The 27696-nt window shown below is 45.8% G+C and overlaps 1 protein-coding gene across 1 annotated transcript in view; it reads left to right on the top strand.

Annotated features, from left to right (window-relative positions):
* LOC126522347 (probable RNA-binding protein CG14230) overlaps positions 1 to 27696 on the top strand; it is a 41734-nt gene that overhangs the window by 7399 nt on the left and 6639 nt on the right. Inside the window, exons 6-11 of the mRNA XM_050171077.3 lie at positions 1836 to 2048; positions 9048 to 9144; positions 13348 to 13471; positions 16083 to 16154; positions 18604 to 18788; positions 25328 to 25511. Coding sequence (XP_050027034.1) covers positions 1836 to 2048; positions 9048 to 9144; positions 13348 to 13471; positions 16083 to 16154; positions 18604 to 18788; positions 25328 to 25511 — 875 coding nt within the window. The remainder of the gene's footprint in view (positions 1 to 1835; positions 2049 to 9047; positions 9145 to 13347; positions 13472 to 16082; positions 16155 to 18603; positions 18789 to 25327; positions 25512 to 27696) is intronic.

The following is a 27696-nucleotide window of genomic DNA, read 5'->3' as shown; positions in this document are numbered from 1 at the left end:
ATTTAACATCACTTAGCACTGCTTTATGGGCCGCATTAACGCACTTTATGTGCACGTCTTTAAGAAGTACTGAATATGAGACACTCTCGATGGCATGGATGAATACAGTTGAACACCGATTTACAACTTTCTCAAAAACATTGTATAATCTGAGCGTCATATAATTCAAGCAACAAAAATTTTGTCTATAATATATGGTTTCGTGTGGCAGAGTTGCAACGAGCTTAAGCTTAAACTAAACGTTCGTGCATTTTCACGTAAATAATGCGATCACAAATATAATGCAAGAGGGAAATTTCAGTCTCTCAGAAAAAAATATAATATATATTGTCATTATAATGTGAAGCGAAGCTGCAGTGAAACGGGAAACGACGCGTAAATGCGGATGCCCGCAGGGCCTTATCGTTAACAACCATCACAAAGTAAAATTAAATGGACAAGTGCTGATGATGTGTGAGGACGTCACTCGGTGAGAATAGTGTCACCCTCCATTATAACCACCAAGGCTGTTGGACAGGGAGCATTTCAGAAATTCTCGCGACACAACCGAATGCAGCAAAGCTTTTCACAAATTTCACAGTGATCCAATATGTGACTGAAAACTGCTTGCTTGCTTGACGTGCCTGCACAACATCCCTGATCGTGTTGCTCGAGGCTGCGATTCATGCGCCTTAACCACATTGATGCGGCAATAACAGTGTTCTAAGTCAGGAGGAGAAAGCACAAAGTGCTCAGTGACAACTCCCATCTCAATGCTCTTGCACGAGCCAAAGGGATAGCGGGCATGGATAGCACAGTGAGCGCCGAGCCAGGCCTAGCATGCACGAGCTGATAGATAGAGAGAAGGATGAATAAATAAATGAGGGAGCACAGCCAATGCCAGAGTGAAGCCCACTCCGTTTCTGTGTTTTCGTATTGCTGCAACGATGAAATCCACAGCACGCCAGCGTGGACTGCAATGTGCATAGGCTTGGGCGCAGATAAGATGGTGTGGTAAAGTTGCTGGAGTCTGGCAGCACTTCTCATGCGTCTGCCATTGGGTTCCCAGCTTTCCACTAGTTGTCATATGAGATGGGACATGCATAATCTCGGGTCATGTAAGCAAGTTTTTTCGTGCACTGGGGGGGGGGGACTTTATGGGAAGTTCGCCGGGAATGCGCTTATCTGTCACAAAACCTAGAACGTTGCATAATTGGGGGATGCATAACTATGGTTATACTGTACATCTTGATGGACCTCTCCAGCTATGCATTGTTTGTGGAAAGTGTGTGTGAATGACCAGGCTGTGTGGCTTTAATGAAGAAATATGACTAAGGTATGCTGAGCATTCAAGGAACATATGATAAAGATTTTTACAGCAAAGCTGTTAAGGGCTAGTTTCCCCACTATCGTGTCTGCATATAAAAGAAATCTATCATCATCAGGAATGACTCGAGTATCGTCTTCTTCCAATGCTGGCTCCGTTGTAGCTCGTCATTCCAGCGTAGAATTTCGCTTCCCTTCTGTCGTCGTAATGGAGAGGCTGCATTTATGGGGGTATGAGCCATTAATTGTCCTACATGACAGACAGATTTAATTATGAAACAATTGAATTTTGAAGAATCACAAGTGGCGATGCTGGGCGGATGTTCCTAACCACTCCACCAAGCCAACTCGAGACACTGAACGCACTGAAGACACTGAACTCCTTGAAATACAAGCTTACTGATATTGCCAACGGTGGTTCATTCCTTCCTACAAGAACTGCGCTAGATTAGTAGCACTTGCATGCTGTGCGTTATGCACCCTTACCTAGCAGTGCTGTGCCTAGCTCTCGTACTTGTTTCTCTTTTCAGGACAGCTCGGACCGCAAACGGCGCATCGTCTTTGAGGACAGCGATGAAGACGAAGAGGGCTTCACAGCACCAGCGCCCTCTGTTAAGACCCCTGCGGAAGAGCGCAAGCTGACTCTCTTCGATGATGACGATGAGCAAGAGGGAGAGGAGGAGGGAAGTCATGACATTGACTTCAGGCTTCGGCCACAGTTTGAGGGCCACAAAGGCCACAAGGTCAGTGCACTCACTTTGTTCATCTTCTGTGTTGATCTTGCTTTTGGTGCATCGAATGAGATGAGTATTTTTGTAGCATGTTTGTAGCATGCAGTGTCGATGCTGTGTCGCCATGCTGCAGGCATTATTAAGGCCCCTGAAGAGAGTCTGTTTGCTCACATATGCATTGAGCTAACATTGAACATTTAGGAGTTGGAGCAGCTGTGAACAAACCAAGCAGTTACCACCCCCACCCTCCCCTTCACCACACACACCCCAGTTTAAGCCACTCACATTTGCAATGATGGCTTGCACCTACAAGTTTCTAAACAGCCTTTTGACTGTCAACTATGTAGGTTCCTGTAGAATGCAGGTGGCTGCCAACAGTAGACTACACAAAACATCATAATTTCTTAGCCCCTGCGTAACCTTTACTTGCACAGGTGGCAGCCTTATCATTTCTGACCCTTTACCTGCATTCATCCTGGCCAAATTGACTTAGTGTGACGTTACCTGACTTTGCCAGTTGTGGCCTAGTGTAGGCCACAGTCGAACTTGAGAAAATGGTGTCCACCTAACCTTTTCCAAGTGAGCCTTTTGCATTTATTCATTATTATTTTTATTATTATTGAGGTTTCTATACATGAAAGCCATCACAGAGAGGAGACAGAAAGAGAACTAGCTGGCAACTATCACTTGGAGCAGAACTCCTGCCGGCTTTAGAAGGAGAGTGGTACATGGAAAAAGGGCATTGAGGGAAGAACAAGAGAGAGATCAAAGGGGGGGGGGGGGGTATAGTGAATGAAGGAGAGCGAGAGAATCGAAAACTAAAAGATTGCTGGCTCTCCCGTAATCGAGAGTAGATGTAAGCATGAAATGGGGCTATCAGCAAAGCAGATTAGTTGGAATTGGCCACATTCTTGACACTAGCCACCACATCACACCACACCACGCCATACTGTGCACTGATCCACATGGGCGCAAAAGTTTCCTGTCACAGACAACCTCATTGCAAGCCTCCATGATTGCAAGTATTGTCTCAGTCAAACGGTCATTCGCGCTGCGCCGGACACTACCAGCTCGGATGCTACCAGCGCTGCCGGCACGCCGGACACACCGCAACCCTCACGGGCAGCTGGCGTTGAAAAGAGCACAGGCAGCTCTGTCTCAGTGCCAAAAGATGACAATCAAGTGTATAGTGCCCTGTAAAGTAAAACTTCGTTATAACAAAGTTGAAGGGGTGGGGTCGTAATTATTTTGTTATAACCATTAGTTCGTTATAGCCACTATGCATTTCTATCCACAGTTAACAAGCAAGAGAGGATGTACTCAGCACCAAATCTCACAGCAGCGTGCCACGCGAGAAAGAAAACGGCCGTCGCATGGGGAAAAAAAACAAGCAAAAAATAGACGGCAAGGAATTGCTGCTTTATTCACGCCAAACGGCTCATCACTGATCGATCAACAGCACACCAGCTGGCGGCCCACTACGCAGAAAATAGTCTTCGATATATTTTTGCTGCGTCTTCTTCAGGCGAATGATGGCTTTTTCAGCTGCAGCTGCTATATTGAGTCCATCCTCGCTGTCATCGTGAGCGCCAAAGAAGCGGCGCAGCAGATCTGCCGCATCCAGCGCTTGTGTCGGCGTCGGTACGTCGGATTCACCAATATTAGGCTCCGGGCTGTCGTCGACACATTCATCACTGTCGTCATTAGGCACCCTCGTCACCACGCAAACAACTTCTGCCTCCGTTAGCTCTTCCGTCGTCACCGCGTCAGCATCGGCACTAACGTACGTGCAGAAGGTGTTGTAGTCGGGCACAACGCTGGTGTCAAGGAGAGCGTCCCACGACGCTAGGGCTTGGTCGCCCACGGCACCCTCATTGCTGGCAGCACCGAGATCTTCGCTGTAACTGCCGCTGCTGATGCCAAATGAGGCATGCCGGAAGCAATTGGCGATCGTGCTTGCCAGTACAGCCATCCAAGCAGCCTGTAGCTTCTTGATCGCCATGTACGAGTCGATCGTGGGCTTGCGCTTCATGCTCATATTGAGCAGAATCCAGTCGATCACATGCTTGCGGTAGCCTGACTTAAGTTCATGATAACTCCTTGGTCGAGGGGTTGCACAGCTGCAGTGCAGTTTGGCGGCAAGAAGCATAGCTTGATGTTTTTGACCACAGCGGTAGTGTGGTAGGCCACGCAGTTGTCCAGTACGAGGCATATATTCCGGTTCTGCTTGCCCATCCGCTCGTCCCACTCCCGCAGCCATGGTGCGAAAATTTCTGTCATCATCCAAGCCTACACATAACTCACTTGGAGCTTTCGTTCGCCTTTACAGCATCGTGGTGACGCACTTTTGCCGACCACGAGGGCCGGCACCTTTTTCGACCCATCCATGTTGGCACGAAGCAACACGGTCACGTGGACCTTGCTCTGCTTACTGCCCTGGCAGCGTTCACCTTTGAGGGACAGGGTTTCTTGTGGCAGCATGTGGTAGAACAGAGCTGTCTCATCTGCACCGAACAAATCCTTGGCACTGTATTTTTCTAGCAGCTGTCCAACGTTTGTCTCCACCCATGCCACTGCAGCTTCGCGGTCGACAGACTGCGCTTCCCTGCCGACAGCCCTGTTGACAATGTCGTGGCACTCTTAAACGCTGCAGCCAGCCGACACCCGCCACAAAATCGTTGTGCCCCATGATGCACGCGAAGTCCCTCACTTTGCGCTGCAACAGTGCCCCACTCAGAGGAGTGCCACTTGCTCTTGCGTCCAAAAACCACTTGAAGGCCACCTTCTCTACAGCTCCAAAAGCGGGGGCTCGCAGCTTCTTTCGGTCGCCTTTTACACCATGTGTGACAACACCGGTGACAGCTTCTATGCTGCTCAAAATCGTCGACAGCCTGCTCAACGCTATGCTGAAATCTTTGGCCACTTTTTTCTTCTTCATGCCGGACTCTACAGCTGTCGGCGTAGCCACCCTCTGCTCGATTGATATCGTTTTACGCTTCCCTTTGCCATCGTCGATCTTCTTTTTGGCGGTGGGAGCTCGCATGAACGAACCAATAGAAACACTGATATCATTGTTCCACGTACACAGCGAAAGAGTGGGCGGGTCCACCAGTTCCATGGGTAAGGGTAGGCCGGGAAACACGCACGGGAGACGCAAACGTCACGCGCTATAAGACATTCGAAATTTGAGCGCAGCTCTTCAGCTGTTTCGGCTTTTCTATATATTGAGGCAAATAATTTGAGCAAGACAGGTATGTACAGTTATAACTTTTTATTCTTCACTTCTTCAAGAGACACTCCAATCCCAGTTCTTGATTGTCATGAAGGTAGCTTTGGGGTCGGAGAAATGGATGGATATATGCTAGGCTCGCTCCACAAATGACTGGTTCGACGTAGCGCACCTCTGGATTCTGGCAGCAATGGCGCGAGGCCTCTACTTGGGCAGCTCGTTTAGCAGCAGTGGCAGACGAAGGACTTCCACCAGTTGCCTCGCTCATGGCTCAGAAAGAACTGGCTCAGAATAAACCATTTATATAGGCAGACGGATTATATTATAATATAAACAGTCGGTGAGCTTCATACAATCCGTCTGGTGTGGAACATTTCGCACCAGCCGCCACAAACGGCGCATAGCTTGGTGCAACTGCCTCGCTTATCGGGAGGTCGCGGGAGGCAGCACGTAGGCGCATAGGAACATAGGAACATTGCGCGGCGAAGAGATGGCAGCTACGGACTGACGTCGCTGATGCTGCTAGTGAGTCCATTGAAGGTGGCTCTGCATTTCGGCTTGGGAAGCACGCACCGTGATCTGCTGATACCAAGCCGGCGCTTCAGCAACCGCTCTCGTGTGGTTGCCGCCATGGAGGAGGGAGGGGGGGGGGGGGAAGGGTTACGCGCAATGGCGAACGGTGGCGCCTATGCGTTTTGACTTGGGCAGCAATACGTCGTCGTGATCAGCCGCCACCGAGCTGGCGCTCTGATTGCCGCTGCACATGTGTGGCATTGGAGGAGGAGCAAAGAGAGAAAGGCTCGCGCCATGCGCGAGAGATGGCCCCAGGAGCGCACGCAGCTAGAGCAGTGCGCCGGCCCCGGCTACAGAGCTGGTTATGGTGAGGCACGACGGCGCCACAAAATGCAGGAACGGGCACCAAAGAGCTACACTCTAAAAAAGGTTCGTTATACCCATTGCGAGGAAATTTTAACTTCGTTGAAACAAGGTTTTTAATACATGGACATCTATTGGAATTTCAAGTGGAATCACGATTGCTTCGTTAATCCTGTTTCGTTATAACGAGGTTTTACTGTAACTTTTGAACTTTGCTATTGGAAATGAAATATAAAACTTCAGCATACTAGGAGTTACAGCTTGAATGATATTGTGAACGAACATTTGGAAGAACTCGGAAGCAATATTTTTTGTAACTTGTTTGGCACGTAACCAGCATATGTAATGTGGTCTTGACTGGTTACTGGGATGTTCTTGTTTGAGTGACTGGATAACAGTTCTGGCTTTTGGCTCCAGGTCCTGTGAAGGTCGCCGACAACGGGAACTAAAAGCATTTCAAATTTAAACAATGAAGATGGCGAACACGATAATAAAACATGCATAGCACACTCATTCGGCTACACCTAATGTACAGCAATGGTCCACAAGTTAACACAAAACTAGACCACATCAGAGATCAGAATGTTTAGACCAGGGCTGCACAACATACAACCTGTGGGCCATTAACTTTTAGTGGTTTGTGACCAAGCTCAGACTCCTGTGCTGCGCGAATGCGGCCATGTCTTAAGAAAAACAAAAACAAAAAGATTTAATTCTGGGGTTTCACATGCCAAAACCACTATATATAGTTATGAGGCACACCATAGTGGGAGACTTCGGATTAATTTTGACCGCCTTGGTTCTTTTTTTTTTTTTTTTTTTTACCTGCACCCAATGCACGGCTCAGGAACATGATTCCATTTCGCCCCCATCGAAATGCAGCTGCCACAGCCGGGATTTGATTCCGCGCCCTCGGGTTTAGCAGCGCAATGCCAAAGCCACTACACCACCTCGGCAGGTGACAAAAACAACAATCTGGGCCCATACAGTTGAGTCTTGTTACAACGGACCCTGATAACCCGACAAAAATCTTCGCTTTATCCGAAGTCCGTAATATCTGAGAGGCCTGACTTCCGAAACTTTCGTCACTTTATTGCAAAGAGTGAGTGACAAACGTCCAAAGTAAAAAACAAAAGAAGTCGCAGTTTCACCCGAAAGGCAAAGCATCGATTAAGCAAATTAAGCAAAATAAACGCGGCAGCAGCAGCGAGTGAATTGACCTTCGTGCTGTCTCTCACTTCAACATGACCTAAATGTTGAAAGCACAGCGCATACGTAGCTACCGGCACTGGGTGCACTTTGTCCACATCGCAGATCGCTTTCAAAATACGGCACCCGCGCGGGCGAGCACTTTGTCTACATCGTAGACACCTTTCAGGATACGACGGCTGCACTGTAAGCAGCAGCCACCATGGTAGAACCCTTCTTTCTCACCTCTCCCCGCCTCCTGCCATGCCTCACACGCGATAGAAGACGGTGCGTTTCTGCCCCGCTTTCCTCCCTTGCGCATGCGATATTGAGCCGCGATAGTTGGCTGACCCTTGCAACTCAATTATCTGCCTGTGTTGACACAGCAAAAGTTCGTTTTATATGCCTGATTTTTTTTTAATTGCTGCTAATTTCGTCCGCTATAGCTGATAGTCCGTTGTAGCATGGTCCGTTAAAAGCGAACTTTGTTTAAAATAGTTCAAACAAACTAAGGCCGAAATATGGTCCATTATATCCAAAAGTCTGTTGTACGTGGGTCCGTTGTAACGAACGTAGGCAGCATTGCATCTTTTTTTGCATTTTCCATTCTGCTTGCCCCCTCATTATTGGTTCACACAAAGCCATGGCCCTGCTATTGACGAGATCAGCCACTCAGTGGGATGGATGAAATTAATTAGAATCTAATGAAAAGAATGGTTACTTAATACAGCTCTTACATGATCACCAAACATGATTGGTACAGGCCACAAACACTGTCAGTGACATGCACATTAGAACAAAAGAAAAACATGTTGGAATCTGAAGTCTTTCTTTGTGAACAGATAAAATAACTTGCAACCACTGAACATAATCATTGAGCCACCAACCCAATTATATAATGTGGGGTCCACAATTCAATCAAACACGCACTTTTCAAGTATGTTTGAATTGAATGACTGCAGGGGTTCTACATGTTAACCAGTGCTTTTGCTTGGTGTGCTCGCCTTACTTTCTAACCTTCATTTACTCCCACTGCAGACACGGGGAGTAAGCGTCAATTTAGGTTGTTTGGCTCTAATGTCATTGTCACTGATGACTTCATTCGATACCGCTTTTCTTCAACACATGTTGAGGAGCTCGTAATAAAATGACTAACGTGTGGCTTACCGATTCGTTGCCATGATGCTAGCCCTATATTGCTTTTCAAATGCAGCACTGCAGCCACTTTTCATCCATTCTAATAGTGAAAAGGGCCACACTTTCTGTGCATATCATTTACTTAAAAACTGTAATTGCAATTATGTTTTACTTTCAGTAATTTCTATCACATAGCCTTCTTGAATTCAAAGATGAATGTGTGTACATGGAAAAGCACTACACCGAATCTTCGGAACATGCCGAGAACTTTTCAGCACAGTTTCAATGGTGTCTCAAGCCATTCAAAGATGAGAAACTTTGACCATCTGTTCTACAACCCTTTCCCGGCACTCAAAGACTGCAACTCCACATTGCAGCTTTAGGTCATCCACTCACAGTGTTTGCTGCATGCTTCCTAACATTTCTCATAGCTTTTGTTGAGCACATTTGGCACCTGCTGGAAGATGTCGACCCCAACAGTCAGCAATGTGGAGGTTGTCTTGCCATGTTTATGTGCAGTAGTCATCAATGGCATACACATCCTAAACTTCTTTCTACATATTTTCCCTGCCGTGGGACAGGTACTGGAACTGCAGTCCAGGTTTGGCACTGACGAGCGGTTCCGCATGAGTGAGCGTTTCCTGGAGAGTGATGACGAAGAGTCTGACAGTGCCAAAGGTAAGGCCTTGGAATAAGTATGCAAGCAGTTTCTTATATATATAATGGTGAGTTTCCTATGATAGCTTGTCGCTAGCCACTTTACTGGCCCTGGACTAATTTTCATTACAGCTGCACTGCTTAGGCCACTTCGTTGGGAAACGGCAATCAAATTTGAGGTTCGTGCTTAGTCAACATAGTGGCAGCTTTGTTTATGGCCACCATGGCCATCTGGTTCATGTCCGAAACATTGTGTGACGTTAGAAATTTCGAGTGGCCATTCTGCCGGGGAGTCGGCAGCATTTACTCGCATAATGATCGCAATTTTTTGTCAAAAAAATTGATGCAAATTCAGGGGTGCGATCATTATGCTGGTTAAATTTCCAGCGAAAAAAAATTTTTTTTTCATCCCGCGTTTGCTGCGGGATGACAAGTCAACAAATAGGCAGCTGTCACTGTATGTACTGCGGGACACCAAAACAAAAATGGCGGCCAGCGGAGCAAGCCGAACGTGATTTTTTTTTCTTCTCGTGGGTACATTATGTGCATTGAAACAGTTTCTTTCAAATCAGTAATGAATAATATTGTTAATATCGGCAAGTTTGCAGCAATAACATTGCCATGTCCACTTTGAGGGGACAAAAACACATGGGCGTGCTTAGCTGCCAGTGACATAGAGACACACGGCCGGCATGCTGCGGAAACTGCGGCATCTGTCTTCACCACTATCCTAATACGGCACGTTTCCGCTAAGGATGGGTGAATATCTTAGCTGTGTTACAAGCGTCAGCGTATGAATAGGGTACACTTCTAACGTATCAGTGTAAACGTGGCTACTATCATTGCCGCTCACGATTTGTTGCGTGCCCATGAGTGCAGATGAGAAGACTCGAAAGGCGCCTTTTTTGTTGTTGCTGACCACAAACTTTATAAAGCCTACACATAATAAAGGCAAGTTTACTAGTACCTCTTTTTGTCATGGAAGTGCGGAAAGTGATGAAAGTATGAAATGGGGCATCTACTTAAGAATATTTGGTGCATGCAGACCGCTTGGTTTGTCTTGAAGAGTCGTTCGCGTAGCATTCGACAGATGGTCAGCGCGATCATTATTAGCTAGACTTGGCACACGACATATCGCTGTGGCCAGTTCGGGGTGCGATCATTACACGGGAAATAAAAAAAAAATCAAATTTTGACAAAATTCAGGGGTGCGATCATTATGCGAGTAAATATGGTAATTGTGAAGGTCCGAAAATTTGGACATCTAAAAAGTCGGTTGCTGTCTGTATTGGATATTGTTAGAGGGAGCACAAGAATACAGTACATATATGTAATAGAACCTGGTTGATACAATCCCATTTCGCAAGATTTCCCGATACCAACGTTCGCAATCGAAAACGAAAAATGACTCAATATGCTTCTCTTTTACCAGTTATTCTTATTGAGATTTGTTTTGAAAACATGTACATCAAACAAGAAAGGGAAAACGAGGAGCAGGCTGGCAATTGCCACCGGAAGGGGCACAACGCCTGCCTACTCTTCAGAAAAGAGGTGACAGAAACACAGACTCTTACCAGTTAATATGTTCCCAAAAACATTATCTTTCGGCACAAATGTACAGCATTACGTAGACCACTTTATGTGTAATGCGCTGGAATCGTGAATATCCGCACTGTAAGTGGTACTGCACTATATAACCAAAACAACAGTATTCAAAGGCTGCACATGTGCAAAACATGTAGCCCAAGAAGCTGCGCGTATCCGAGAATCAAAGCATGCGACCGGGAGTGTTTCATCTGTTTAAATTTACGAACACTGAGAGGTATAATGTCCAAGTACAGAAAGTAACAATCATTTTTTAAAAACAATGGCAACCAAAATTTCAGATGCAGTGTACAGTGTTTTGTCTGATTTCTCGGACTGATCAGCATACGCACGGTGTCGGAAATGTGGCGACCACGAACCAAGTTGCCACCGTTCAAGTGTAGCCCATGCCCTCACTTTTGTTATCAACATGGTTTCTCCGGTTTCCATGTGCCGTACAGCCACTGCGATGTGTTTCGTTGACTCGGCATCAAACTACAACTTTGGTCGCCAAGGAGGCGCACTGATTAGGCCTGGCTGGCGGGGTTGTCAAGTGGTATGTCGTCACGGGAAGCTCGCCCTTGATATGTTCATAACTGTAGACGGTTACATCGAGATTATACGTGCAATCACGCGCACGGTCTGAACTGACAGCAGTGCGTGCGAAGCCTAGTTTGGTTTCTCGGACGATCAGCCGCAGTAACTACAGTCAACAACCATAATTCGGACTCTACGGGGAACAAAAATAAGCCTGAACTATCGAATGCAAAAAAGATCATTTTATTTATGTTTTAAGACCCCTGTGCAAGGAATCAGTGGTCGATTCACTGCTGCATGCACTTCGACTTACGTGTAACCAAGTACTTCTGTATTTCTGCCAGTTTTGTGCTGTCACTGTACGCCAGTGCAAGGACTGCATAGGCTCGAGTCCACGTGTGAACGCTCCGGAGCAGACGGCACGTGATCATTATCCGAGTTAGAGTCGCTGTTTGATGGTGGGAGAAGATGCTCAATTATTTCGTCATCGTTCAGTTCTGCACATGACAACGCCGCACTGTCGACGTTTGCAAAGGCTTCAAATGTAACGGTGGCAGAAATCGGCACACGGCAGCCTAGCAGGTCATCAATAACGTCCACATTTGAGCACGTTATGGTAGGCGGCGAGTTCAGGCTCTACAATTTTGGAGTCATTCAGACTGCGACTTGAGACTCATTCCGAGTCGGACTGCAAGGGCACCGTTGGTGCCATTTGACACAGACTGTTAAGTTCACGAAAAAGACTTCTTGGAGCCAGTAGAGTGCTGTCTAGAATGCAAACTAAACGAACAAGCACAGAGTAGCGGAACGGTGTCCGAAAGGCAAACTCAACAAACAGAACGGCGAGAGCAGGCCATGTGTGGGGTTGCCAGAATAGGATATGATGATTGCGATGTTGATGCGACCTATAATTAAGGCAAAGCCTCCAAGATTGGAATTTGCAGTTAAATCTCTAAGGCATAGTGCTGTAACCAAGGCAAGGCCTCAGAGATTACCATCTAACATGTAATCTCTGAGGCCATACTTGCTGTCTTGTCGAAGTTGCCAGAGGAGATAACCATCTAACATGTAATCTCTGAGGTCATACTTGCTGTCTTGTCAAAGTCGCCAGAGGAGATAATGTCGGCAGAGCCGGTGCACACTACAGCCACGGACGGAGTCCAGATAATCGAATGTAGAGCTGGCGGCTGTCTTAAATGTTGACCGTCTTTACTCATTAAATCTATGGGGCCATTGGTGAAGCTGTCCGAATTACCAAGCATTTCCGGATTATCGGTGTCCAATTTATTGGTCGCCGACTCTACTGTGAATGCCTACCAAGTTTGTATCTGTGCACACTTAGTAGGAACGGGGAAAGTTTACGAGTGCACATAAAGCCTAATAGCTCCAAACTAAATTTGTGGAACACTGCCTAAACTGACAGCAGTCAAGGTTGCACACTCGGTATCTGCACACCATGACGACGCATATTGCAATGGATGCACAGAAACTGAAGCTGCGTTCAGTGCAGAGCGCACCCCTGATAAACAGCTGAGCAAAAGGCTTCTCCATCGCCTAGGTAACCACCGTTCACCCACATTGTGCTGCTGCTGCTTTCTTTTTTATTTTTCGTTCATTTGTTTGCATGCTCTTCGTCTCATGCTCCTCCTCTGCATCACCCTCGTTGCTCTCCCCTCCCATTGTCCGACGCATATAGTTGAAAAGTGTGCTCACTACCACGCTTGTCAGCGGGATTTTTCCACTGAAGCCGTATTATAACCGGTATTTCATCTCATGCAGCTGCACTGTAATTGGTACGTAGATACACAGAGTTCTATGGGAGGGTAAATGGGAGTCATATAAGGCCGCGTTGCAGCCAGTTCTGTGCTATAAATGGTTATGTTATAAGTGGGCTGAGCTGTATTGCCGAGCTGTTATCGTATGATACGTTTTTTGTCTAGTAGATGTTGTGTAAACAAGAAAAGGCATAAGGCACGTGCGATTGAGAGCAGTAGGTAGGTGCCTGTGTAGGTTGACATACTTGCTTTTGTTCTGTTGTTGAACTTTTATGATCCTTGTTCAGGAAAGGAGTTAGCAGGTTCTTTGTATTTCCATGTTCTATAGGTGACCGAGCCGCTGTGGACGATGATTCGCTGGACCCTGATAAAGAGCGTGTGCGCAACCTCGACATTCTCCAGGACGTCTTAGGGCCAGAAGCAACCAAGAGCCGGCCCAAGGCCATCTTCAAGTGAGTCTTGCATGTTCTGTATTATGCTGCAGCTACAGTGACACAGTAGAGCTCACTTATAGCAAACCTCAGCATCATGCAGCACTCATTCATTATATCCCAATGTTTGTAATATAAATGTACTGCTGAGAAAGGAAAAAAATGTGCCAAAGTCACCAGCTGTAAATGTGATGTTTATTAGGAAGAAAATCAATGATAGCAGGCCTGATGATGGCACTGTTGAGTTTATTTAGTGCAAAATAATGCTCTTCACCGTAGTCCTTGATGTATAGAAGTCAGTAAGCTGGAACCACAGGGCCCGTTTTTTGCGAGTGAAAATGTGCCGTGCGCCGAATACCTGCCCCACCGCAAATGCAAGAGCACCTGCACGAGAAAAATGTTCGCTTCAGTTGACACCACATTTCCCTCACTTCGTAACAACTACCTTCGCCGAAAGCTGCAAAGTGCGCACACAGCCACCCATAGGTGAGGGTGGCGGTGAACATTGTCAGAAGCGCACATAACAGTTATTTCTGGGCACAACCTGCCTGGCAGGCACAGCAAAGCGATGCTTGCATCCTGCCGCCACTCATCAATTGTCCGAGAACTTGCACCACATGGTTCCATTTGATGGTTTGGTGCCACTCACACTCCACACTTCACTTGGACGATGCCATCGTTCCCACAAATGAAAACCATCCCGGTCACCATCATGGATCCCCATGTCAGAGTCTGTTACTTGCTGCCATAAGTTGCGGCCGGACTGGTCTTGTCGATAAGCATTGAGTTCTTTTTACAGTTGGTGCAGGCAAGATTGACTTTCTGTCTACCATCTTGAATAAACCGTCAACACAAGGAATCCTTCATACTCACATGCCCGTGTTGTGTGTGTGTACGAAGGCTCCCCATGAGAGTCATGTGAGTGAAGATCAGTGCGATGTCTAGCGAGGGCCTTTTTGCATTTTGCAGTATCTCTCGTGATGTTTCGCCAGACAAGGGCTTTACCCACACCAGCAAACTCCACACAAGTGCCGCCACCACTTGTGGGCAGCAGCTGCCGTTGTGGAGAAAGGGTAGCCTGCCCGCACGAGGCACAGGAAAGTGCCAGCCTGTCTGAAAGGAGGCTTGGAAAAACGGCCTACGTGTATCGCTAGGCCACCTATTATGTTGAATGATGCCTCCACTCATGAGTGCCGCAGCGGGTGGACTGGTGTCATACCACAGCTGTGCATTCACTGTAACCATTCTCAAGGAGATTATTTGTAGACACAATGTGACAAGCAACAATGTGTAGTATTATGATCGTCGTGCCAGTTTTATTTGCCATTAGTGAGTGTTCGTCTTAAGTAGGGCCGTCATAAATATATGCTCGACTGTAGTACTACAGTTATATTTGTGGCCCTTTTAAATTTTGCATTCCTTCGTGTCTGCCAGCCATACAAAGGTGAGCATGAAAAAAAAAAGTAAAAAAAAAATAAGATTCCCAAGCTTCAATTACTTTTTTATTACCTTAACTGAATTGCTGCAAATACAGTAAACGCACTTATAATGTTACCAAATTTTAACAATACATATATTGGATGTATAACTGTAAGCAGTTAATGCACTGTCAACTTTTGTAGGTGTTCTCTAGTGAGAAAAACTGCTTACTACAATGTTCCCATGCTGCATTATTAGTTATAACAATTAGTACATCTGGCCATTGGGTGTGTGTGCACCAAAATGAAAAAGAATGTGGAATCCTTAGAGAAAACACACCAGTCACCACACAGCTGCACCACACCAGCCTTTGTACTATGCACCCCCGTGTCCCTTCCACCCTTCCGACGTTGGCGCAGTCAACTCGTGTATCGGAACCATATTTATTATATCCTAACTCATCAATAAGTTTAGGCCCTCCCACAGGAATTTAAGGGACTTGCCTGTTGCATCCGGAACACTTTGAAAAAAACACCTGTGTCGCCTGAAGGACTTCTACAAACTCTTAGACGAACCTGAAACACTCCTCGGCAATCTGAAGAAGCATGCCGTGACAGACCCAGGTTGTTACAGTGCTACCCATGTGCAGGCAGGACTTGCAAGACTTATCCAGTTAGCAAGATCTTGCGAGCTGGCCTTTACCATGTTAACCTCTACTCCTATTGCCCTCATTTTGGACATTCATGTCACAGACCTGTGACTCTCTCGGCACGTGCAGCACAATGTAGAAGCCAGTAGAGCAAAGCAAGAGTGTGCCACGGTATATGTGAATCAGCATTGCAGGTATATCCGATCTCTACCAATGCTGTGTAGTGCAAGATGAGCCCGTTGTGCGAGCCGTCATTGGTCTTGCTGTCATAGCCACGCCATAATTACCATGCCATCGTCAACAAGTGGCCCCTGCCCCATTTATGAGATGACTACAATAACTAATACAGAAATGTCTTTTTGCCAGAACCAGTTGGTAATGCTGTCGTGATAGGTAACAAAAGGCACCATACATTTGTGCTGTTGCCATGCGGAGGCTGTCGACAAACGCGATTTATAAGGTACTTTCGCTTGCAGACTTTTCTTGGTGCAGCAGTGCTTGCTCTTAATCACTGTGCAAATGGTGCGTCGTTTCAGTAATGACGAATGCATTCTTTTTTTGCAGGGATGCAACGCAGCTGCGCTTTGACCCGGCCAAGGAGAGTGCTGCCAAGTTTGAGATCAAGCCCGAGTCGAAGTAAGTAATTCTGCACAAGGGCATTTTGTGGTGGTGATTCCCAGAGGCTGTGCCCAGGTCGATTGTGCCGAGAGAGCCATGTCAAAATGTTTCCAGTGCAGAGTTCTGCAGATATCAAAATCATGCAAATGATCCTGAACACACCGAGACAGCCTTGCTATTGAATGAGACATGGACACCCTAACACGACAAGCATCCAGAGTGGTGGCACATCCGCGAAGAGCCTCTTCCTCATGCCATGGATGGCAGCATGCATATGTCACAGCAGGTCACATTGCTCAAAATTTACAGGCCTTGCGTAAGTGCCTAAACAGGTAAAGACAAGTTACAATAGCACAACTATCAACATGTCCAAGTTTTCACTTGGGGCATGTGAAAGAGGGGTAGCAAGAAGGAATTAGAATGCCCAACATTCTGATTTCTCTTCACTTGTTTGTGCATGCAGTCAGAATGCAGGGCATTCACAAACAGAAAGAATGGGTGTATGCACCGTGAGAGGTAGTCACTGAAAAAGCATGCAAGGCGAGGTGGTGGACTCTGGTTGCACTTAACAGTTCTTCAACAACATTTTCACTGAGCTGTATGTAGCTAAGCTTTAACATATGGCAGCCCTGTTGTAGGAGACATTCAGTTATTACCGTTAAGCTTCACAGTTTATTTAGATAGCTTTTTTGGTGGTGATGTGCGAATTTTTCACACATCTTCCTGTTTTACTGCACTCTTAAAATGATTTGCACCCCTTGGGGCTTATCTTGTCCCTCAACAATAATCGTCATCTGTCTTGCTTGCATTTCATTTCTTGAAAAATCTGCGCCAACTACTTTCTTGTCAAGAATATTATGTCACGATGATAATGCGCATACCATACGTGACCTGGAAGTGCCAGTCTCACAGCGTTAAAGAAAGGAAATGTGGGCAAGATAGATGACGATTATTGCTGTGGGTCAAGATAAGCCCCAAAGGCTGCAAAGTTTTTTAAGAGTGTGTGCATATTGGCTAATTTGCTCAAGTTAGTAATCTGCAGATGTTTTTTATTCATGTAATTTGCTGAATGTATTGTTATACATTATAGTTATGGTTGGACATTTGGTAAATGAAGCTATCCTGTTGGGTCAGGTAAGGTCTTGATTGACTGCAAACACTATGATGATAATTCTGTGCTGGGTGACATTTTTTTAGTGGAAGCAGACATAGGTAAAAGAAAAGAATATAGTGCTGTGAGCATGTCTTCTTCACTACACATCTGGTCAGTCCAATTCACACGAGAACGGCTAGTAGCTGTTGCAGTCAGTTCATTAACTGAAATTTGTTAACAAACTTTTTTCATTAGTTATCTCAAGGCCCATGTGGCAATGGCAGTATTTGAACAGGCTGCCGCAGGAAGCTATAGCAAGTGATCGAGTTTTAAAAGCATCATCTGTTGTTTAAATATTCCTTAATAAAAGTTTACCTTGCTCTGCTGTGATTTTCACTAACATGCACAAAGAGCACTGTGCGTGCTACCCACATAAAATTCGACGCTTTCATCCGAAACAAGAGAGAGGTTCACAGGAAGGGGGAGGTCTGAAGTGATTAACAGTAGTCGAACAAGGGAATGTTGCTGAAGCCTTGATGACTTTAGCGACAGTCCTTGCTCTACTGCTGTTGATAACTTCGATGCTGTTATGATTCAAGGCAACTCGTTCTGGTGACCTGCTGAGGCATCCAATTCAGTGTTGCTTGCTTGTACTGCAAATTATACTCGGTTACCCTCAGATGAGCTTCACAAGGTAAGGCATGTGCACAGGCATGTTGGTTTGAAGGAACCGAATGACATGGTAAGCATGACATGGGCAGTGCTTCTGGCACTCTTCAAGCGCCTTGTCTTGAATGCAGTAAAATGTGAATCTTTGTCAATATCAACAACGATCAACAATTTTAAATATCGTAAATTGTTTTAACCTTTCATGGCACCCCCTGCAATACTACTATTGCAACCTGGGCCCTAATATCACGAACTAAAGGTTAACCAATTTTACTTAGGTAATTGCTAGACAATTGCATTGGCTTAATATCTATCTATTGTCTGTTGCACAAAAGGACAGTGAAGAAAGCATCCTCCAGGAGGTTAAACCTATCTCTATTTTTGAAAAGTATATTTCCAACTCAATCTCCCAGTGTATATTGAATGTGTACACTTGCAATAGTTTTATGGTACTGTGTTTAAACTCTGCAACTACCAGAAGCAAGCTGGTTTTCTTAGTGTAGACGTCCCCTGGCCCCAGGCTCACGTTTAACAGCTGAAAACTTGGCCTGCAGAGACAGAATTTGAATTTGCTGCCTTCCAAGCGCAAAGCAGATGATAGACAGCTAGTATGTGTGGCTCGCAGTGTAAAGCGATCTGCTATTCCTATCGAGCATTGTCAGTCTGCTAGCATCGCTCAAAACTCATTTGCTGCGAATGGCGCAGGGCGTCAAAGAAGAGGAAGAAGGCACAGGCAGAGGAGGAAAGTGCCCCGGCAGTGCCACACGTGTCGGGTGAACAGTTCTACGAGGTGACCACCGACTTGCAGGATGCTCTGAAGAACCGAACGTCGGGGTTCAGTCTTTCCCAGATGTTTGCTGGGCAGCTACAAGATGACGACTTACAAGAAGGTAGGAAACTCCTGCGTCTCCTCTGTGCCATGTTTAGATGTGGGCAAACCGAATGATATGACACAACCGACCTTTCCAAGTCTAAAAAAAATTGTGCGCAGCCTGACAAAACGTTCATACACTACGTACAGGGCCTTACATACTGCAGCATGCTAAAACCATGGCCTCTGAGGCAAGGCTCCAGGTAAGCTGCAACAGTGCAAGGGAACAAGGAAAATGCAGACAAACTGCACTACTGGAATGTATTGAAAGGCTGCCATTTGTTAAAAAGAAAGTTCAGCTGTTGGTGCATGCCCTGCGCTGCATGCTTGATTCATTGTCCTTGTTTAGTGGTGCTGTTTCAGCATACTTTGAAGATCAAACCAACTTGACGTTATCAATATACAGTAAAACGTTGTTAGAACGAAACAGGATATAATTAACTAATAGATATAATGAAGCAATTGTGATTCCCCTTGAAATTCCAATAGATGCTTATGTATTGAAAACCCCATTTTAACGAAGCTAAAATTTCCTCGTAATGGGTATAACGAACCTTTCTTTAGAGTGCAGCTCTTTGGTGCACGTTCCTGCGTTTCACGGTGCCGTCGACCCTCGCCGTAACCAGCTCCATAGATGAGGCAACTTCGTAGATGGGTATCTGGCTACTGAAGCGTCCCGTGGCCCATTACTTTCCGCAAAAGAAGAAGTAACAAAAGCGAACTTTAACCATGCGACAATTCGCTGCGCCGCAACAATGTTTTTCTTTTTGTGGGGCGGGCGCACCGAAATTAAAAAACGCAAAGCAGAGCATGTTGGCCACAATCGAATGCCTACTTTGGGCACCTAATGTGGCTACTAAAGGAATATCGAGGAGGAGGAGGAGAAATAGACGGAAAGACAGGGAGGTTAGTCAGTTCTCAGACAGGCTGGCTACCCTGTGCTGGGGAAAGGGGGTAAGGGGAATAAAAGATAATAGAAAAGAGATGTTACAAAAGAAAACTATGTTATCGCCCTTGAACTTTGTACAGAACATGACGGCGACAGCAGGAATGTGCCTGTAGTGTCCATATAATTGCTATCGCAATACAGTTGAAGCCGCCTATAACAATATTCAAGTGCTGCGAAAATTCTATTGTTATAACCGATAATTGTTATAACCGGGTTGCATGAAAAATTCAAAATAGGGGAATGGCAGAGCTGATGTGAGAAAACTGTAATGGTGGGAACCACCTTCCTCCGCCTGGCTGCTGATTGTGTTCACTCGTTTAACTGCTTCCTGGGTGCTCCGATAGCGTGTAACAAGCCGCGGCTGTCGGCGTTAAAGAATGGCACTGCTATAACAACTGCAAAGAGGTGTCACGGGTGGCAAGCGATATGCGAGCACCACCGAGGCATCACTTTGGTGGCCCCAAAAGGGGCCTTTTAAGAGTTGCGAGAAGGCTGCCGCGGCAGCCTGTCAGCTTGAGAAATCCAGAAGAAACGCTGAGAAGAGATCGCCACAAGCATCTCACCACGTACTTCTCACTTGCTCGCATGAGAAAAGCCTATGTCCGTCAGCCATGCATGCTTTACGCGAAGCTTCCCTGCCATTACTTTACGCAAAAGAAGAAGTAACAAAAGCGAACTTTCACCACGCGACAGTTCGCTGCGCTACAACAGTGTCTATTATTTTTTTCTTTGGTGGGGTGGGTGCACCAAAATAAAGAAATGCAAAAGGGAGCATGTTGGCCACAATCGAATGCCTACTTTGGGCACCTAATATGGCTACCGAAGGAATATCGAGGAGGAGGTTAGTCAGTTCTCAGACAGGGAGGTTAGTCAGTTCTCAGGCAGGCTGGCTACCCTGTGCTGGGGAAAGGGGGTGAGGGGAATACAACATCATAGAATAGAGATGTTAAAAAAAAAGTGAGACGCTTGGTCCACAGAGAACCATATGCATACTGCTCGGTATCCTACACCGGCGAGACAAGTCTTTCCGGGGAGGTTGGGCTCAAGCGAACGCGTTGCAATCCATCGAGTCCCCACAGTGATGGCGGCGAGCGACCATTGTTTGTGCACGGCAAATGGGCGCAAGCTCCCGCCCCATGTCGTCTTCAAGCACAAGACAGTGCCAAAGGTGAAGAGCTGTCAAAAAATGTCATTGTAAGATACCATGAGAAAGGCTGGATGTTTGAGGATCTTGTGCTCGACTGGATAAAGTCCGTGTGGTGCAGGCGACCCGGCGCACTGTTTTCGTTCCCGTTCATCCTCGGGCTGGATGCATTTCATTGCCATTTGGACAACTCAGTGAAGAGGCTGTGTGTGAATCCTGCACTGAAATCGTCGTTATCCCAGGTGGGATGATGTCTCAGCTGCAGCCTCTAGATGTTTGCGTGAACAAGCCATTCAAGGATGTAATGAAGCGGTGCTACGCAGAGTGGATGCGTTCAGGCGAGCCTGCAGCGACGCTAACTGGGTGGCTGAAGCAGGCATCACCAGCCACGCTATGCAAGTGGATTGTCAACGTATGGGCGAGCATACCAGAGGACCTTGTGCATCGCGCTTCCAAGAAGTGTGGCATCTCGAATGCGCTCGATGGCACATAGGATGAGTACCTCTGCGAAAATATGTCTGACAAGGAACTATCCGAAGAGAGCACAGCTGAGGAAGACAGCGATAGAAGTGTGGAGTGTTTTCCCCATGTTTTCCTCACTCGTATTATACGCGGATAAAACTTTCTTTTTCCATTTCTTGTTCCAAAAATTTCACCTCATATTACAGTGAACTCTCACTTGGGTGAACTTCAAGGGACCGAAGGAAATAGTTCACTTAACTGAAAGTTCACTAAACTGAATATTCACTAGACCAGCATAAGACATGGCATACAGAGACAAAAGTTTGAAGTGCAATTCATGGAGCAAGAGACATGGCATCCATAATGTTAGAAATGTGTGAAATGGAATTTGTACATATCAATGAAAAACACACCACGTGGGTCGTTTGTGTGGACACATGGAACCGAGACTGGAAAGAAAGAGACTACAACCATGCCACGACTAGCCAGTCGGAAAAAAACACACACCACGTGGTTTGTGGTGTGACAGATTGCCACTTTGCTCTGGCAGCGTTGTAAGCGCCAGCAATGTTAGTTTGTTCATGGCCTCCGAGATTACATGCTTGCTCGTTTTGTGTGGGCAATCTCGGAGGCCATGCCTCGTTGCCATTCGTTTTCAGTGCCGCCACTTTGCCCCAGTGGCACTGTAGCGCCAACGACGTTACATTGCCGCTGGAGCGGCGGTTTGATGAGGGCGGGCATCGGTTGCGCCTGCAGTGCAGTGCAGTGCAAGCCTTGGTCCTCTGAGCGAGTTCGCTAGACTGAAATATTGACTGTTCCGAAATTCGTTTAAGTGAAACATTTTTGCATAGCATCTATAAGAAAACTGCCGGGGATTTTTAAGAAGTTCGTTATTCTGAAATATTCGATAAACCGACGTTCGTACATCTGAGAGCTTACTGTATATGCAGGTTTGTATTATACGTAGGTTCTTATGGTACATCACATACATCATCCACTGTTTTAGTGGCTAGTCATACAGTCTAACCCATTTATAACAAATGCAATAGCTCTGCAGAAAATGGTTGCTATATCAGTAGTTCACTATATGTGGACGTGGACTCACCCTGCAAGATGTGGAAAGGTTAATTAAACTAAAGCTGGCATTGAAAGTTACGATCCAACACCACCTTCGTTAAAAAATTTCGGCAATTGAATCTTTAGTGTCATCATTTTTTGTTCCTGGCACCTTTCTGCACCTACCTGCAAATTTTGAAGTAAAATACAATAACAATACAATGCCTTATTTGCACATAGCGTGTCTATAGAACGGAATTTTTTGCTGTAGCTCTTTCAGAATGGGACACAGATGCATTCACCTGTCATTTCAAAACTGCTAGAGCAGCTGCCACCATATATTTTCTTTGAGAACCTGTGATATATTTTATTACCAGCGGTACTTAGGTGGACTCTGAATGCGAGAGCAAAGAGTTCTAGTTGGCTGCAAGTGCAAACCACTGCAGAATGCTACCATTCTATAAGGGTATTGCAGTTATGATTAAACATCAGCCCCGCGAGGCTGAGTGCACCACTAGCCTTCGAGTTGTGTTTTCCATATCGCTTTGGCCAGAAAGTATGAAGTTAAAAGGTAGAACATTGTCATGACCCGCTGTCAGCAATCAACACAGCATTGATAAACCATAATCTCCTTGTAATGATGCAGTAAGCAACAGCCAACCCTCTGCACCGTGCTGCTATCTATTGCACCTACAGATGGACACGAAAAGCAAATACCCTTCCTCGCAGCTTCGGAGGTACACATGCGGGGCTTGCTCAGTCATATCGGAGGTCTGTCTTCATAGTTGTACGACTGGAGCAGGGCACACGCTGTGGCATGTCTTGCGCTTTTGTGCTTTAAAAGGCCTACAATGTTTTTGCGCATATAACCCACACCAAAAATTCATCAATTTAACAGTACAGTCGGGGTGCGGGTCATGTCTGCACGGGCCACCATTTTGCTGTTAGTAGTTAGCAAATGGTACCCCGCGGTGCTGGCAAACTCGTATGGCACTCGTTTCCAAGGCGCTCACTTGGTCCGCTTGAAGTGCCTTGCGATATGGCCGAGAGCCAAATAACCGCCAAGATTTTCGGCTCGGTCGCGCTTGCTCCGTTGCCTTTGCTTATGCGAGGGCTGCTCCCTCTGCGCTGCCATCCTCTGATATGGGAATGCCAGATGCGAAGTGATACAATTCACCTGACGTGACGGATTCGTCTGCGATCGCATCTGTTGTGTAATCCAGCTTTATCAGCATCGCCAAAGAGAGAGGGGAATGGGGTACTGAATTGCTGACCGAAGATACAACGTGAATGAGTCATGCATCCGTGAATGAGTCATGCATCCGTGAATGGAGACTGCTTTTTCAAAGACATGAGCATTGTTGTATTCAGTTATTTCCAAGGTTATACATGCGGATTTATTTTTTTTTTTTTCAGGCAGTTGTAATTGAGGGTGTAAGTTATACACGGTGGCAGGTTATACGCCCAAAAATATGGTAGTTTGATTTGTCTTAATTTTTTTCGCTTACCGTGCACCCTCCTTTTACAGCCACTAGATTTTAAGTGTTCGTTGTAACAGTACAGCGCGCTAGCATATGTTTGTTATATCTGGATGCAGTTTAAATAGGTAATGTCGTAAAATTGTATGTTCACTGAAATGTGGTAGTAATACATAACCGATAAATTGTTTTATCTGGAATCGTTGAGTGAGTTGGCCTGTATGGGTAATACTTATAAGTGCCACATCCTCCAAAATTAGGAAAAAGAAGTGCAGGTGTTGCACAAGTAAGTGGCATAATAATGTGATGTTGTATCGCATATTTTAGATAACAATGCTTCTTAACCTATAAGATCATAAGAGCCTGCCTGGCGCTGGCTAACACTCCTAGGGCTAGATCAAGTAAACATAAATACCCAAGTTAGTGGACGAATTGATAGCCGTCATTGTAGCACAATTGATAGTGCAACACATGCATAATGCAGAGGTTGTGGGTTCGGCCCCCGCCAGCGACAAGTTACCTATTTTTTTGTCTACTTTCATTTGCCTTTTCTTTGTTATTTTCTAAATTCCAATTTCAAGCACAGTTAATGTCCCCGATGCTTTCCGTGGCTTCATTGTTTTGTGTGGTCATGATGAACAAAATCCAGCTCCTCGTTCCCCTTCTTCTCTGATTCATGACACACCAAGCCACGCTTCACAGATGTTCCTACATTTGTTTTTCTGTGTTTCCGTTCTACAATCAAACCCACTTATAACAAACTGGTTATGGAAGTAAGAAGAGTTGAATATATTGAGTACGATGTTTCTGAACTCAGTTATAACAAACTTGCATTCGTTATACATATGCTCGTTACCCACAGTTGGGCACAACCCAATGGTAGGTACAAATTGCATGTCGGTGCAACAAAACCACGTAGCAACATAGAAATGGCACAGTGACCTGACTCAGTAGGAGCATACATAAACAATGCAGTGGATAAAACATTAAAAATAATAAAATGTTCAACCTGTCAAAATTATAAAAAAGAAAGGAAAAAACCAACTGCTTGTGGCGAAGGTCTTGTGCAGATGGCTTCATGACATTGGTCGTATACACTTTTATATGATGTAGTATGTTTGATATGGTCCAGTTTAGTCTATTATAAGGGATTCATATTGTATGAATATTAGTAAAATGTTCTGGACAGTTTGATATTATAGAGCATGATTCACTGTACTTGAGTTCACATGTCAGGTTTGACTGCATCGGCCATGAGCTTGCATCGTGTTTAGGGAGCCAGAAGCTAATTGGTAGGTACACAACTTTTGGGAGCGGTTGAACATAGGTACGTCAGTCTGAGTTGTCTTGCCCTCACTTGTTCAGAAGCTGTACAGTCTGGTTAATACCTTGCTATCATTGTTTGTCTTGTTTTCAATTCGTTGATCATGTGACACATTTCTGCGGCCCCTGGCAACCCCCTGTTGCAGAGCCGTTTGACAGCAGCAGTGAAAGTGAGGCCTCAGATGATGAGCAGGCCAAGTATCGCAGCCGTGTTCAGGAGGTGAAAGGCAAGAAGGCTGGCCTCCAGGAACACTTTCGCACCGATCCTGGCACCGGCGAGGATGAAGATGTCCTCCCATCAGCAGTAGCTGGCGAGACAGGCGATGATGAGTAAGTGCTCAAAATGGTTTTCTGATCACTCACTCCAGATTTCAACTCCTAGGCAAACGCATACAGATATGAAAACCTGTGAAAGCCAGCTGATTTTTGGAAGCTGGAGGGGATGTTGAAAATACATACCTCCTTACTTTTATAATTTTGCGATAAAATGCCATACATTTAGGGCATATTTACAATTGTCATTACGGGTAACCTTACAGCTTTTTATTTGATTTAGCTTTAGGGCAAAACTGGTTTCAGAAAAACACAAACAGTCGCTAGCTGATTTCTCAGCCCCATTCAATTATTTGGACCTTTCTGCAACACTGCCAGTCACTCTGTACAGCCAATGTATTCAAGCCAACCACAATGTCGGCTGTTGTTACGTGAATATGTCATGAATAAGCTGTTACATGAACGTTCATGTTCCTGTTCATGTGTAGCTCAAATAAATTTTATCTGCGATATCAAGCAGTAAGCCTGTTCACAGTTTTGCTACAGCAGAACTTGGTCAATCGCGAGTAATAGAACAAGTTTTTATATTTATCACCAAATTTCAGCATTTTCTGGCTTGGACTGCAATAGTCTTCAGCTTTTAATGCTGGCAGCTCTGAATATAGTGCGATCAAACCTCGTTATAACGAAGTCAAATAGAACCTTTTATGCAAATAAGTATAGTCGCCGATAGATTTTTCTTACACGGAAAGGGGCCGCAGACCTTTCCGAATTATTGGGCAATCGAAAAAAGCAGACTTGAATGACAAAACAGTTAATTTTGATGAATGTGGGAGTCGGCGACGAATGATACAGTTTCATTCCACATCGACGATACCTTCACATCAGCGTCGCCCGCACTGGGACGACGCTATCATGAAAAGCACGAGTAGTGGGGAGCAAATGCTTCATCTGCCTCTCGCTCCAACGGGTCGCCGAAACTCAAGATTATGCAATCTCCAATACTAAGCGCATTAGGAAGACAGCTTACATGTTGCCATGCTGGCTCGGTACACCCACTCTTTGCACACACGGCAGATTACCTTAAAAGCATGGTGCGCAGCTGTGCATGCGCTCAGCCACACTTACAGACATGTGCAGCCACGGCCAAGAGGATCACCAGAAATTGAGACATGTGCAAACTTACTGTATTTATTCAAATCTAGGCCGACAGTTTTCTTTTTTTTTCAAATAATCATGTGCCAAAGTCTAGGGTCAGCTTAGATTCAAGGTTTTTAAATAACTCACCAGTTTGTAATTGAAAAGAATAAATATTGTACCGTGTCTCGTACTTTATGCTCCAAGTGCCTTTTTGCTGCCGTGGTCATCGCTGCGCTCAGCGTGGTGTATGTGTGAGTGAAAGCACACAAAGGAAACCGATGATCGTGGCGCTATCTCTCACGCCATATTTCGTCGCGCAAAAGGCCCCATGGGGGCATTGTACTCTGGCAGCAACTGCGTATTGCACAACTGTGCCCGAGGGGCGCCAACGATCGATGCTCGATCTCCCACGTACAAGGGAGGAAAGCGGAAAGGAAACATGCCGTCTCCCAACGCGCACATGGCGCTGGGGGGGGGGGCAGCGTTTCACTCCGGCAGCAACTGCACAGCTGCGGTGTGCCCTATCTTGAAAGCGATCTGCGTCGGAGGCTGACTCGATGGTTGCTTATACCTTTGTGCGTGCTGTTTTCTCGCCGCTCAGTTTGCATTGAAGTGAATGTTTGCAAGTTTGTACGACCGATAAAACTACTATCCTTACTTCGTGTAGCTGTCATAGCTGTCTACACATTTGCTATCGCAATGGCTGGTTCGCATTTCGGGCGAAACTGACATTTTTAGAGGTGTCCAAGGAAAAAAAGAACACTCAGAATTTCACCCTGCATAATGAAGGCGCCCTCCAACTCTGTGCATATTTTTCGGGGGAAAAAGTGCATCCATTATGCGAGTAAATACGGTATGTGCTGGAAATGTTAGCCTGACTGTTTGCCTGACATGCTACTGCAGGTGCTGGGTGATGATTATGATATATACAGTGATAAACACATGACAGCACATACATTCCCCCTCCCACACACATATACACTACAGAGATATTTATAAAGCTTCATTAAGGCTCGTGGCCTGCAACAACGTGGCCTGCAAGAATGCACAGGTGGGGGTTTGCCATGGCATGAGAATGTGCCACAGTTCCAAGCTCAAGTCC

The sequence above is a fragment of the Dermacentor andersoni genome, chromosome 6 (assembly GCF_023375885.2).
Source record: "Dermacentor andersoni chromosome 6, qqDerAnde1_hic_scaffold, whole genome shotgun sequence".
Lineage (NCBI taxonomy): Eukaryota > Metazoa > Arthropoda > Arachnida > Ixodida > Ixodidae > Dermacentor > Dermacentor andersoni.
This window is presented reverse-complemented; position numbering and strand designations above follow the sequence as displayed.